The sequence below is a fragment of the Dermacentor albipictus genome, chromosome 9 (assembly GCF_038994185.2).
Source record: "Dermacentor albipictus isolate Rhodes 1998 colony chromosome 9, USDA_Dalb.pri_finalv2, whole genome shotgun sequence".
Taxonomy (NCBI): domain Eukaryota; kingdom Metazoa; phylum Arthropoda; class Arachnida; order Ixodida; family Ixodidae; genus Dermacentor; species Dermacentor albipictus.
In genome coordinates this window covers 76,891,025-76,906,316 of record NC_091829.1, presented here as the reverse complement: position 1 = coordinate 76,906,316, position 15,292 = coordinate 76,891,025, and the positions used below count along the sequence as shown (strand labels likewise).

At 45.5% G+C, this 15,292-nt stretch overlaps 2 protein-coding genes across 20 annotated transcripts in view; one reads left to right on the top strand and one right to left on the bottom strand.

Moving 5' to 3' along the window:
* Positions 1 to 15,292, bottom strand: part of LOC135921341 (uncharacterized) — a 1,279,318-nt gene that overhangs the window by 754,656 nt on the left and 509,370 nt on the right. The gene's annotated exons all lie outside the window — the stretch shown is intronic.
* Positions 1 to 15,292, top strand: part of LOC139049435 (protein O-mannosyl-transferase TMTC1-like) — a 102,405-nt gene that overhangs the window by 46,975 nt on the left and 40,138 nt on the right. For both annotated transcript variants that reach the window (XM_070524793.1, XM_070524794.1), the window contains exons 2-5: positions 3,562 to 3,739; positions 4,986 to 5,059; positions 9,416 to 9,625; positions 11,836 to 11,914. In XM_070524793.1, coding sequence (XP_070380894.1) covers positions 3,562 to 3,739; positions 4,986 to 5,059; positions 9,416 to 9,625; positions 11,836 to 11,914 — 541 coding nt within the window. The remainder of the gene's footprint in view (positions 1 to 3,561; positions 3,740 to 4,985; positions 5,060 to 9,415; positions 9,626 to 11,835; positions 11,915 to 15,292) is intronic.

Sequence of the window (15,292 nt, the reverse complement as noted above, 5' to 3'; positions counted from 1 at the left end):
ACGCCAGATGCGTCAGTGCCATTTGCGGCAGGCAGGCAGCTCTAATAGCTTTAGTATGCTTGAATCTCGTCAGGAACGAGACGCGCTAATTGCACGACTCGATAGCGTTGTTACACCGGGAGACTACAGTCGATGAGTCGCGTGATTTCTTATAATGACGCTGCACGTGATTCCGTCGTCACCGCAGTTTGCCGCACGTGTTCTACACCCCTTTACGCTGATGCAGACGACGGCTGCTCTGTTGTTCGCTGCAGGTGGTCGATGTACACGCCATTGCCTGTTTCGTATTCTATCAGCTACTAAGCGAGCTGCGCTATAACGGCGAAAACGATGCGCGTAATGGTTTCCCTAACAAGTTAGTACACTGGTGGCGTATCCGTGTTGATAGCATGGCGCCTTCTTGTAACCTGGTCTATGCTTGGAGAGGCTGCCGCTGGATTGCAATCAATTCTCGCTGCCCGCTCGCATTCCGCTCTCAGACTGGAACATTAACAAGAGTCGAAATAGATGTTTCCGGAGTGGACGTTTCGATAAGAAGGCTTTTCTTCATCAGGGTGCCAGGCTTGATCATTCAAAGTCTCTTCTTTCCTGTCAACCTGTCTCTTCGTTAGATAGGGACATTGAAGCTCATGGAGGCGGAAACGCTACAATTCGCGCAGCTGTATTGTTACTTAAAGAGTGAGGAACCGGTGACTAATCTGATGAGACTGTTTGAGGCAGAACTGGGGATTTATTGGTGCCTTCGGTTTAAATACATGACGTAGAAACAGTACCTTCCTCGCCTAATTATTTAGGCTGCTGGCCCGCTGTGGCGGCTTAGCGGCTATTGCATTGTGCTGCTAAGTACGGGATCGCGGCATCAAACCCCGGCCGTGGTGGCCTCATTTCGTTGGGAGCTAAATGTAGAAACTCCCATGGGCCCGGCATTAGGTGCACGTTAAAGATCCACAGGTGGGACAGGTGGAACCACATAAATTATTTAGGAGCTAAAAGAAAAATATAAAAGAAAGGTGCTCCAGCTCGTACCACTAAGTATAACAGGCTAGGTGGAACCACAGAGGGAATCACACCGATTCGCCTAGCTTTCAGTTTTCAGGATCCACACGTTGTCAAAGGAAATTCCGTTTATCCGACTACGGCTCGCCTTTTAATCAGATCGTGATTTTTGCATCTAAAGCTAGAGAACTCGCCGCAACAGTAAGGATTAAACTTATCCAGATAGCTCCACACGAGAAGAACACTTCTCCCCACATTGTTTGCAAGCGCTGGTTGGCCAACCGTCTGTTTTATTCATTGAAAAAGAATTCTAGCGTCTGTGCAGCACATGTCGAGGGATTATATGACATTTCCTATCCGTCAGCTGTTTGCTCGCTCGCTTTCGGTGAAGCTGTTCCTTTTTTTTAAGTATTTGTTTTCGCTGTTAAGCGGCGCCTGTAAGATATGTTTTGCGCCGGAACAGCATGAAGCGTGAAAATTCTACAGCAAAACTCGGGAAACGATTCAACAGATAGTAGTGTAATGTCAAAATGTAACGCCAGCAAGAACCGTAGGAAACCTCCACCTTCCAGAGGCGTGGGGTTTCAAAGTGTATGCAAGTATTAGCTGATGAGCACTTTAGAGACGCAAAGCACGTTTACAGTAGTGGCGGCAACAAAAAGCAGGGGAGAGCCTAATGGAACCGGTTGCCTTACAGGTATGAGTAACAGTTAAATTTAGAGAGAGAGAGAGAAAATGATAAAAAGAAGGTAGGGAGGTTAACCAGGACTGAGCCCGGTTGGCTACCCTACACTGGGGAAAGGGAAAGGGGGACGGAAAGATGAAAAGAAGAGAAAGTCCACTGGAGATATCAGTCGGTCACTCAGTCCGAATCACAGGCGTTCACTCAATCCGGTCGCTTTCAAATATCGCAGCAGCGCTTTTGTGGCCTTTTGTAGCTGCGATATGCGAGGCCATGGTTCCAAGATCTTCTTCAAGGTGAACGGCTTCCCATCCAGCAGATTGAGAGCTGTGCAGAGGTCTTGCCTTTCGTTTTCATAAGATGGGCAGTAGCACAGTAGGTGTTCTATGGTTTCCTCGACACCGCAGGCAGTGCACTCGGCGCTATCAGCCATTCCAATCAGAAATGCATAAGCATTTGTGAATGCGACTCCCAAACGTAAGCGGCACAGCACTGTTTCCTCATTTCGCGGAAGACCTGGTAACAGCCGCAGTTGCATAGAGTCAAATTTATGCACGTACGCCGCCGGGCGGCTGGTTGGGCCGAATCGGTGTGGCACCGCAAGCCATATGTGTGCAATTCGAAATGCGTAATCCACTATCTTTTCGGTCCCGACATTGAAATCACCGACAACGAGCACAGGGGCAGTGTCAACGTAACTAAATTACGCAAACTGACTATAGCCATGAACGTTACGGTGCTATGAGCCATTGTATTTTTTTCTTGCTTACGGGGGTATGAGCAACTGATGATGATTGTTTTCTACATGCTGTTCTGTATGTTGCATGCGGGATTAGAAAAAACATAAGCACTGTTCGCTTCACTTTGCTGAGTGCTTGTACCCTCTGCCTTACGGGGTTATCAGCCATCGTATTTCTTGCTTGCTTACGGAGGTGTGAGCCATTGCCTACGGGGGTATGAGGCATTGATGATGATGGTTTCCGACGCGGTGTTCTGTACATTTCATGAGTGATTCGAAAGAACGTAAGCACTGTTCGCTTCACTTTGTTGAGTGCTTGTAGCCTCTGCCTTGGGGGGTTAGGAGCCATCGCATTTTTTTGCTTGCTTACTAGGGTACGAGCCTTTGATGACGATAGTTTTTGTGTGCGAACACAAAAATTATATGCTACCCTAGCCATGTACAGCTTCGCTGCAAAATGTTGATAGCTGGCGCTCATGTCCTCTATTACTGCCTTCTCGTTAGCTTCTTTTTTTTGTGCGCAACCCGCAGTGCGCAAAGGGGCAGCGCATTCACAGAGTCAACCCGTACCCTATCTTCCATAAAAGCCTTATGAAAAAAAAGAAAAACAAACTAAGAAAGCAAACTGTATGAGTCACTCTGCCCAAACATGGCAGTATCCTTGTGATCCTAAAGAGACATAAAGTGGTAAGGTTTGTTGATCATGATCATCATCAGCAGCAGCCTATTTTATGTCCACTGCAGGACGAAGGCCTCTCCCTGCGATCTACAATCGCAGGGAGATTTTCCGACATTAACTTGCAAATGGTTTAATATATACAGCAGGCACGACGCTACGGTGGCATAACCAGAACATTTTACGGCTTTTCAAAGATGATTTTATTAAAACATCGTGGCTATTCAACAAATGACGTTTTGTGTTCTAATACAGGTACTTTATCTGCAACCCAAACGGCAGCCTGCAAGTCTGTAATTTTTTCTACGCAGTATGCAACACAACTTCGATGACAAAAAAGGAAAATCTTCCCGTCAAATGTCCTTGCAACATCGCCGAATTGCGTGTCAGGACTCTTTCAGTGGACACTTTCTCACGCGTTACGCGGGAAAATTGTTCTCACAAGTGTACTCATTTCTTTACTCACAGGGCCAACTACTACGCCAATGGGCGCCAGGTACGCGGCTACCACATGGTCAACGTGGCTCTGCACTGCGCATGCTCCGCTCTGGTAGCCATCGTCGCACGCTGCGTGATGCGGATGCCTGGTCTCCACGCGTGCCTGGCAGCGACGCTGTTCGCTGCTCATCCGGTCCACACTGAGGCCGTGAGTGTTCGTGTGCTATTCTGTTAGGCTGGAGCACATTTTAGTCAGGGATGACTGCATCCTGGTATCGAACGCTGTGAGTGCTTACAACAGTTATTTAACCACTCGGAATATCCTCTCGAACTACCGCCCTCGTCTTACATTAACGAGGGACAGTGAGATTTCCCCTGACATGCGCCAGACATGTTTCTACAACAGTAGTAGCCGCTACGCCTGTAATACAACTCAGAAAACATTTTCAACTTAGGTGGAATTAACAAGTGTCCTAAGGGTTCTAAGGCTCTTTATTTGTTTTTGTTGGTGTACCATGTCAGTAGAAAATACATTTAGATGTTAGGTGAGCTTTGCAATGAGTTGCACATCGTTAAGACAGGATGCAACGAGAAACCGGTCATATGAAGAAGCACACGAATAAGGCCACATCCTATTGCCTTACTGCATGGATACCCAACCTTTGCTGCATCTAGGCAACCAATCAGCAGATACGGAATCAAAGCTTACGCATTCCGACGTCCACTCGGCAATCACCGCTCAGTCCCCATTGGGTGAATTGCGAGTATCTGGGAAACCGTCTTTTCACGCTAGAAACAGACTTATAGCATAATGACTTCACCGAGAACAAAGTCAAGTCAGGCAACTGTATTATACATACGGAGACGCGCGGTGGCGTATAAACGACTTGATCTCCATAATATGCGCCGCGAAAACGACTACAAGTGTCAGGCGCCGAGCGGTACTCAAGAGACGACTTCTCACGTGTTCTTTGAGTGCGCCGATGACAGTTGCCGCTTATTACCACGCTGTCTTCTAGGAACGACCAACCTGTTCCGAAGCGGTTGATTCGGGGGATGACTACAAAGGTCTCCTTTCGCGAACAGCGTTGGCAGTGGGCACGTAAACTCGGTTTTCTCGCATTTTTTTTCTTTTCATTAAGAGTGGTTTCTTGTCAATGAGAATGTGAACGTCTTGGTACTAACCTGACTGTTTCTTTCTTCGAATATGTCCTTGCACTGCTAGTTTCACCAATGCTGGATTCATCTTCATTGCCTTTTCACGAGGGCGCCATTACAGAATTTGTATCGACCATTCATCGACCAAAGTTTTCGCACATCACATAATTCGTTCTATCGTTCTTGCTTGTGCGTCTAGCATTGCGCTATCCTTCGCTCTGTACTCGTGACGCACGTGAAGTTATGCATCGCGGTAACCTGTCTTCCGACAAGTTCCATCCGTCAACCTCGCGCAGGTGTCCAGCATAGTGGGCCGAGCCGAAGTGCTGTGCTGCCTCTTCTTTCTGCTCTCGTTACTCTGCTACCACTGGTGAGTTGGCTTTTAAGCAGGCATCGGTCGTGCGCCTGCGTGTGATTGCATGGTGCATGAAACGTCTCATACACTGCGATGTTGTTAGACTTTACCGTGGTGGCGTGGGTGTGTTCCATGCGATGCCACAAACATTTCTAAAGCCTTGCTGTAACCTGTAATTCGAGCATGTTTCTATTTTATGATGCAGCCAGTCTAAGACGCTGAACTCAACATCGCCGATCAAAACTGTGAGAAAGTCAGCCTCTGCAGCGCTTGCAATCAAGAACTCTCTCAGCTGCACCATTTAAAAAAAAATGGCACGTGGACATATAAGTGTCGTGCCAACAAAATTTCAACACCGTAAAATTTCATCCCCTTTACACTGTGTCGCTTTCATACGGAATGTCTAATCTTAATTTTACTTTGCTTGAAACACAGGGGAGAAAAGAAATCCCCATATTTTTCTTCCTTTTCCTGATTGATATCTATGAAAAGATTGGCACCTGCCCATTCGCCGCACCCATTTTATCACCGCACTTACAAGAATGAGATCCCGGAGCCTGGGATGCTCTCTAGCATGATTTGAACTTTGTAATTTTGAAAGCGTAGTCCAGAATCCATGTCCTTCGGGTAGTCTTTTTTTAATGTACCAGCTTGCGATACTTCGACAAATATGTTCGCTTCAAAAACTGGTCACGCATCTCAGTTAGACATAGAGACGTGCGGGAAACAGCAGGATGAAATTAAGTATCTGGAAGAGCACACTTAAAAGGCCGTTAAATACAGGGTTGTTCTAGCTAACGTGCACCAAGTTTAAAAAAAAAGGCAAAGCTTTATATGCGGACGAAATCGGTGATTTATTCTTAAGAACTACCCGAAGGAGCGTGTAGTATTCTGGGGATCGCTCCTGAATAATTAATTTCGAATGATTATATAACTAACTCTTGAAGTATGAAATTGATTCGCCTAAAGTATGTGTGAGTACCAAGACCACACCAAACCACATGTATTTAACTTGTTTTCGGCGCGCAATTGCGGCTGTTGTTTCGGTGCTTGAAAGAAAGCCCGCGAAGTGCTGCGGTACTGCCATCGTTAGCATGTATCGAGCAAACTAATTCTGTCCGTGTAGTGTAGACAATTTAGGTCGTAAATATGACAGTTTCAATATATTCGTCGTGGCTGCTACCTTTATGCCCGTTTTCGCGTTGGCCTTATGTGGTAAATCCATAGCGTGAGCTGCGATTTTTTGTTAACTTGGCTTTGGCCGTCTTGTTACCGTTGTCACAAACAGTCAAGCGCTCAGGTACGAGGCACCCTGCTATCGCAAATTATGCGACCATACGAAGAGGCGCCGCCACTTGCTTTGGTTGCATAACATACAGAAAAGCGGGGCAACCATGTGGGCATGCATGAAGCCTGTTTAGTCACTCCGAATCACGTATTTGAGCAGCACTACTGAGGCGCACAAATGGGTGAAGAGATCGAAATTTTTTGCTAATTCGCAGGCTCTTTTTTTTTAATTGAGGCTCACACAATAGATGGCGCGCCGCTTTCTCTTGTTTGAAAAACATTAGTTTTCAAATGTATGCTAAAATAGGTGCTGTCTGTCATCACGCGTCATTAAAAGGTAATCAAGTAATATTAGTACAAAAATACCGAACCTTTTTCAGCTTGCCGCTATCAATCTATGCTTGGTTTCATTCGCGTAGAAGGTTTTGAGTTTCTTTTATTTGTTTTTTTTTAGGCTTGGTGCATGAGACCTTGGACAGCCTGTGTAATTGTACATGTTTAATCCACTAATTTGTTCCTTCACATTTAAGTGACAACAAATTCAACAGGTATGTTATTGTTTGTTTAGGCTGAGCATAATACAACATTTTTTACGTAGTTTCGCGTTAAGACTAGACGCAGGAACGAAATAAACAAAAAGTGATCACGATGGTTTCATTTTCGTAATTTCCAGGCATATTGGGATCCCGCTACAAATACTGTCTTTTTTTTTCTTTGTTTTCCTGTGATTATCCGCACTCTTTCAAGGCCGCTTTTTGTTCTGTGTTTGGAAGGAACTGTAATGATGAGTGTAGTTGTTTTGGGATAAGTATTTCCTCCTGAGTGTTGCAGATTTTAGGGTCCACGGCATTCCTTTGAAAGGATCGTAAATATAGTCACTTTTGAAACGTTACAACTACTTAATCACTAAGCGAGGATCCGAATTATTTCTCATTTCGCTGTGCTGTCAAACAAGTTCACCGAAGCATAGCTTTATACGTTCCGTAATCGATAGCTAAAACATTGCTCCTGTGTTATTGAATTAACGAGTTATAGGTGAGAATGCTCAGGTCACTGAAAAGTGGGAAGAACACAAACGCGCAATATTGCAAGTTGGCCAACTCATAGGTAACTTTCTTTGCCAGAATATTGCGGGACAAGATGCCTATTATCAGAAAGACCGGCACTGTATCCACCTGCCGTAACCTCACATAATGCCTCCACAGAAAATCAGTGAATCTAGACTGATATTTTTTTTTTTAAATTTCAACAAGATCGAGGATTGTCGCTGACGCACATCTTCGAAGCGTCTACTGAGTCTGATGAATACGTTTTCGATTACTACGTATTGCTGAGCGAGTATGAGCTTGCACCTCGCAGCGATGTGAGCGTGCTAACAGCGCGCGACGTTTCCAAGTCCACAATGTTGCCGACGCGCGCAAGAGTTTGTTCGGAGAGGGTGTCCCGAAAACATAGCACGCCTTGGCGCACGCTTTCTCAGCAATCTTGATAATGGGTTCTCGCTGACGCCGCAGTTTCGTGCATTAGCGCATGCCTTTCCTTCAAGCACAGAGTCTTCGTTAAGACGTTCGGGGAAAAAAAAAAGCCGCACTTGTTAGAGAGCGCGCCTTGCGGGAGTAGAAGCCCTAATGTACGCCTAAATACATGGAATAAGCTTTGGATTTCAAAGGAGCGGAGCGCAGTCTTTCTTCGGGAGAATGCCCGTTATGAGCATTTTGAAGAAAGAGGATTGGTTCTCGGCTGTTGCTTCTAGTGCTCCTTCATAACAGAGAGCGAGATGCGTAAGCTGCCCACGGATAAACCTCGTACGCCGAAGGAGCACTAGCTTTGTGCTAGCGCGCCGGAAAGAAGCGGAACGGCACAACACGCTAAACTCAAAATCTGGCTTAGCGTCCCGTGACTTCATAAAGGCTATGAAGAATTCTTTTTTTTCCCTTCTAAGAGCCATTCTCCCGCAGGTTGCTATTGAAGAAGAAAGCCCGACGTCGCGATTTTGCATTGGCACGCTGTAACGGGGCCTTTCAAGACGCCGACGCCGATGAGAACGCTATTGAAGTCGAGCGATTGAAACAACTTTCTCTCGAGAGCATCTAGAGAAACTATAAAGGGAAAATAAAAACAAATAATGTTAAAGACTGTTTTCTTTATTTCTGTTTTCGCTAGGAAATACGCAGTAATGCACTTAAATTGAATTCCTCCTACATGCCCTGTCTTGTACTTTTCATCACGTCGTTGCATTACGGACAGACGTCATCCGTGTACATACGTGGTTTTCGTTTATGTGTAGGCATTTACGAGGACTACTCATAAACTCTCATGCTCAGTGTTGATCATTCAAAGCAAACGCAAGTGCTCTTCACGTCATGAAGCGTTGAAAGTAACCGCGTTTTCTGAGCCACTGGACTGTGTTCTATGTCAATTATTCAGTTCACCTCTTATATTTGCTCCCCGTCTTGCCCTGTTCCGAGATAGCACGCAAAACGCATCACATTTCTTTTAACAACTCAGCCCTTTTTCTTTTTGTTTTAGCTGTGAGTTTTAGGAGTGTCTGATAGGTACAGAACCGCAACTGTTACACGTATAAAAACGTGAGATATGCAAGCCTACCCTCCCTCCCTTTTCTTTTCTGATTTTTATGCCTGATGATAATTCATCCGTCAACTTACTCTCCACGGGTGCCGTTCCATTAATACTCTCTTGACCATTGGGCAAGCAATCGATAACATGCACTAACGCTGCATCATTCAAATTAGACCTTATTTCATTTCCCCTCGTGTTTGAACTAAGCGTATGTTGTTTATTTCGAGGCTACACCTCTGAATATCGCGAATGGAACAATGGAATTGAAAGCGCCTGACAGAAGATTTTCAAGATCGTAATTCCCCAGAGAAGCATCGAGAATGGGCGTCCGAAATGGAGAACTCTCCACTTTATTAATTATATGTCTTCCTCTCAAGAACTGTTATTGCCATTTTGTAGAAAATGTAATGAAATATTTATTTTGTGTTTGTCGCAAGTAGGATGAAGTCACAAAAGTGTGTTGAAGTGAGGCAAGCACACTGCAATCATTCTTCACTGACGCAGCTGCCAAGTTTCCAGTGATGGCAGAGGAGGGCACGGAAGGTCGATGTGGCTCACAGCATGCGGTCTACTGTCCGTATGTGCGCTGCTCTCCAAGGAGCAAGGCATCACCGTGCTGCCGCTGTGCATGGCCCTGAGGATACGCACATTAGTCGTTGATTCTAGGAGTCCAGAAGAACAGAAGCAGTGCCATGAGGCTAACCGACAACGGTGGTAAGTTGTTTCTGCGCTATGTACAAAACCAGTTCCCCTTGTCGCATGCTACCAGCACGTACTACATACTGCATGGTGATAACGTGATGACACAGTGCCATTTGCTCGCACGTAAACTCCTAACCCCGCTCCACGTAAGTTCCATGACGAAATGGAACATGTTTGCATCAATGTTCTACTTACTAATTGAAACCTACGTGTAACAAATGTCCTTTAGCATTGAGCTTCTTGCCGCAGTTAAAATATATCCGTCTTAATATCCTTCCACGTAAGTTCCAATAAATAAAATGTGCGTCACGATCTTGTTCTCAATAGGATACAGCAGTTAAGCGTAGCACGTTTCTAAGGAGTTCCACGTACTATTTGGAATTTATTTGGAACGAGAATAATAGTGTACAGTTAGCAGGTACGCAGGCGAATGAGAAAGAGAAATGAATCTGCGTCTTTAGGCCTGTCACTTCTGAAGGCCTATAGAAAGAACGCAAGAATGCGGGTTATGTCATAGGCAGTTTTAACGAGTTAGCGTGCTAGGTAGCAAAAAAAAAAATTGCAGCTTCACAAACGACGGTGGCTAACGATATACTGCTAAACACAAGCGCCATGGCTCTTTTATTAGGCACGAGGGCGTAATTTCGTATTTTGCCAAAACTTCTGAAAATACATGCTGACGCATTTCGGGGATTCGGCGAGCCTAACGCAACGCAATGACACTGTAAAAGGAAGGAGAACGCCATTTAGTCATTCTTCTCCTTGTGGCCGAACCTGGATAATTACGCCATCTCAGCAGGTTCTATCAGTATGCACTAACAGCTCAGCAAGCTACCATGTTAGGCATCTCGGGGCTGATATTTGTTCACTTCTGTTTCTGAAAGTTTCCACAACCCGTCCTATGATAAAGAAGTGTTTATTTTCCTTTCAACTTTTCCCGATAACATTTTGGATAGGAAGTTGTGGACCACCGCTACTGACAAAACAATAAAATCATGAAGCTCTTAACGGTATAGTACACAAGTGAACGTTTTGAGACATCGACAAATAAATGATTTTTAACTAACTAAGGTTTTTAAATAACTAAAAGGTTTTAACTAAAAATGTAAACGTCAAGTGTTTACATTTTTACTATACTCTTAGCGAGTGTTCGTTTTAATTTCTTCATGTTCCTCCCTCGCCTCACGGGATACCGTCAAACTCTTGATTTGCCTCGTATGACTTCGCTCACGTGATAAACAAATAGTTGGAGGAACATACCGTGCATTGACACCTGAGAGAGCAAGCAAGATGATAAAAAAAATCTGGGAAGTCAACGAGAGGAGCCCGCGATTTGCTACCCTACAATGGCGATAAGGGAAAGTGGCAATATAGAAAAAAGAAAGTGGGAGAGAGCCAATGCTCTGTGCGCACGCTGCACTGTGTGTAGCCAATCGCCATTGCACCCAAGTCAAGTGCCGCAATGAGTCACTTGCCTGTATAGCTTAAAACTTCACTAAACTCGTCACGATATATTCAAAGTACCACAACGAACGGGGGTGGTCCGCCGAGTCTTAATTCGAACGGCCCATTATTTGTGAATTTGAGAAATCCTAACAGCAGCTTTTAAAACGATAGAAAAATTTAAAAAAAGGAACCAGTTCCGAGTGTATAACACGAAGTCTGCCCCGTAGTTGTGACCGCTCTCGCAAAACTGGACAATCGCCCCTTTACAGAGGAAAAAGCTCTAGGACATTGGTCCAGACGGGCTTCGGCACTGAAGGCCTTAAGGGCTTTGTTGAAGTTTTTAAGGACGTGCGAATTGTGTGACCGCCTTTGAACGTTGTAGAGCGTAGTTTCGCGTTACTCTGTGAATTTTCTTTTTTTTTTCTTTTTTTTCCTCTTCTTCTTCTTTCTCCTTTTATTCCCTTTACCCCTATCCCCAGCACAGGGTAGCCAGCCGGTACTTACACTGGCTAACCTCCCTGTCTTTTCCCTCCTTTGTCTCCTCCTCTCCTGCCCCGTAGTCTTGCTTCCTAGCACATCCTGCCTGAAACATCCACTGTCGACAGTTCGTCTTTTTGAATTCCCATAATCGGTGTGCGGAAAGTCATGGTTGAGGTCAGGCATAAACTTCGAGCATCATTCAGTTTTTCACGAACGATGTCGCAAATTCGATACGTATATCTACTTCTTTTAGAAGCACAGCTTGGATCAACGAAATGATTTTCTCTCATTTTCAGGCCAATGTGCAAAAACTGCATACGAGACACTGTCTACCGGTGCTTTCTGGATCGTGACGTTGCCGCTCTCGCTGCATTGGTGAGTGTAACTGTTTTTCTCATTTCCCTGTGTTGAGAGAGAGAGAGCGACAAAGAAATAGAAGTCACGAAAGGCAGGGAGGTTAACCAGACGCACGTCCGGTTTGCTACCCTGCGGTGGGGGAAGGCGGCATGTGGATGAAGAGAGAGAGGAGAGAGGGAGCACAGTTTCGCGCACAGTGGAAGATTTGCACCGAGTCTACACACGGTTCCCAAGACCTGTCGACTCTAGGTATTTCAAGAGCGCTTTCTTGGCCTTCTGTGCCATTGATGCGAACGGCCAGGGTCCAAGGATCTTCACTGCGGAAAATGGTCTAGAGTCCAGCTGGTTCAGTGGTGTGCGGAGAAGATCGCGCTCGACAATGTACACTAGAAAATAGACGCCTACTAGGAAACTGTGCTAGAACATGAGATCGAATATGACTAGACGTATGAACTGATAGTGAATCTGGAACTTCTGGACGCGTAGGTAAAACGTTCTGATGTGCTGCGCATTATTCGAAGCTATTCCGTGCGGGTAATTGAAGGAAAAAGATGCAAGTACTCTAAGCTTTTGTCCTTTAACGACTCGAACACTGAAAATATTTAGGGTAGCGTTGTTTGTGTCTAGTATATAAATATTCGGAGGATGAATTAAAAAACACTAGCCGCATTAGCTCAGTGACAATGACGTCTGTGGCTATGACGTCGCTATGGAGCACGACGTCGCGAGTTCGAATCCCGACCGCAGTGGCCGCATTCGAAGGAAGTCGGAATGGAAAAATGCTTGCGTACCGTAGATTGGGTTCACGTTGAAAACAACCAGAGATTGTCGAAATTATTCCGCAGTCCGGCCACACGGCGCATGCCCTCACAATGAAATTTTGGGTTTGGCGAGTAAAAATGGCAGAATTTAATTCAGGGTGCGTTAGAACCCAGTGTTTTATGAAAAGTCGGCAATTATACCTGTCTTTGCGGTACCAACAGCCCTCGCAATGTGACAGCGAAAAGCTGCCTCACGCGAAGTCTAGAACCAGGCTTTTCGGGTCGTCGCTTGTTTACCGCCCGCCCTACGAAACATGGTCGACAAAGCGCGCGTCATTGAATTCGTGCACCGCAGTTTATGCCTGTCTCCAATGGGCGAAAATATACGCTGCCGGCTCTAATGTGCCTCCAAGCCCGCTACGCAAATGCATGTCGTTGCCCAGGTTGAGCTCGTTGCTCGTACGTTTATTTAACGTAGCTGCGTTGCGTTCGCCGCTGACTGCGTTATGAGCGCCCGGTAATCAAGGCCGGAATGCGGTCCCTGGGGTTCGCGCTTTGACACGCAGATGGAGCGCGATGCAGTACTGATTACCGCGCAGCTGTCGCTGTGTGCGAAATTGTCATGGCGACGTCGAGGCCACGATACTGTGCAAATGCATACCCGTGTAGTCGCACGCCAAGCGCCATCACTCGCCGTCACAGGGTTGCCGGAATTACGCAGTTTCCGCCTCGCTGATGGCTCTGCGAGACGCGCACTCTAGGAATGCTTTACGCGGAAGTGGAATGGTGATTTCTTTTTAAGCACACTTGAAAATTTTCGATATGTTTTTCTGTTCTTATTGCGGCTGACAAAGCACTGCTGACCAACCCAGCTTGTAGAACTCATGCTAAGGGCATGTTTTAAGGTCTTCTCCTGGATGGGCTAGAAACACACATTTCATGTGACAGGATTATAAAAGAGAAATAATTTAATATGATGCATATAAAGTAGACGAATCGTGGGAACATCACCACAACTTAAGATATTTCTTGGAATTGGTACAGTGAAAAGGCTTTTGGTGTAAGGTTCGCATTAGGGGATTGAAAGTTAGCCAGAACTCAAATTCGCGCGAACAAAGTCAATCAACTGGAAATTAGAATCGCGAACAATGTTTTAGAATAATTGGCTTGAACTTAATAATCTGCTAAAAGCGGCCCACACACCTTTTGAGCCGATGACCTTCTCCAAGGTCACTCACCGGGGAGCACAACTTCTTTTCAATCAAGTCCGGAGGCTGTGGCCTAAAGCACCGTACGCTATGACGGGCAACGTCCTGACCCAAGGAGCACGCAATCTTTTTGTTGTCTCCGATAACCTAGCTAGTGACTTTCACAGGGTACACTGAGCCGTATCTCTCGGCATTCGAAATGCATAGCCACACGCTGAGGTCCAGAAATCACTTAAAAAAACAAGTAATATTTAATTGTCACGAATTTAAGGGTCGTTAATTCATAATAAATGGACCGCAATTGAGTTGTGCATTCCGCGCACCTGCTGCAGTAAATTCACTCATTCCAGATTACTTCAAGGCCTTCCGCCAGTCGCAGTAACCATGCTGTAACTCTACAATGTTTTTGTTCTTAGGTTAAAAAGTGGCGCGCATTTTTTTTATGTGCGCCAACTTGAGAGACAAATGCAAGGTCACATCAATTCGTACAAATGCAGCAGACAACGCATGTATGCCGTGATATTGTAGACTGGTTTTTGGGAGCACTCGTAAGTGGGGGGACACGTTCCACGATAAGACGGGCAGGAAAATATTGGCCACTATATTCAGCAGAGCGATTTATTTGTACATGAGAACAGCCGTGGAAAGCATGTTTCGGCATAGGGATGTGGTCGTTGTGACTTCTAACAAACATAAAAATGTAGCCAGTAATTTGTGACAGCAGGATGAGACATGTAACCCCCTCCTTTTGCTGCGCGCAGTTTGGATTTCGCGGCGCGCGCGCGCGCGTGTGTGTTGGTGTGTGTGTGTGTGTGTGTGTGTGTGTGTGTGTATTTGTATGTGCAAGTGTATATTTGCATGTGTGCGTGTGGATTTCCATGTGAATGTGTATGCGCGTGTGTGTAGTTGTGTGTGTGTACGCGCGCGTGTGTACTTGTATGTGTGTGTATCTGTATGCGCGTGCGTATTTGTATGTGTGCGTGTATTTGTATGTGTGTGTATTTCTATGTGCGTGTGTGTAATTGTATGTTCGCGTGTGTGTATTTGCATGTGTGTGTATTTGTATGTGTTTGCGCATTTGTATGTGTGTTTGTATTAGCATGCGCGTGTGTGTATTTGTATGTGTGTGTATGCGTATGTGCGTGGGTGTATTTGTATATGCTGTGTGTATTTTTATGTGCGTGTGTGTATTTGCATGTGTGCGTGCATTTGTATGTGTGCTAGATTATCGCCCTGAAATTTTCTGTCACAGCACGATACGCATTTTACAAAAACATCAAGTCGAAGTCAATGCAACCTCCATTCGAAGTCTATGAAAGGCAAGAAGTTATTTACCTGGTTGTGAGCGCGAATAGGGCGGAATCATGGCACACGTCACTCTATGACGTCCGACTTCTCGTGAGGGGAGAAGGAGAAGCTTCGGGCAG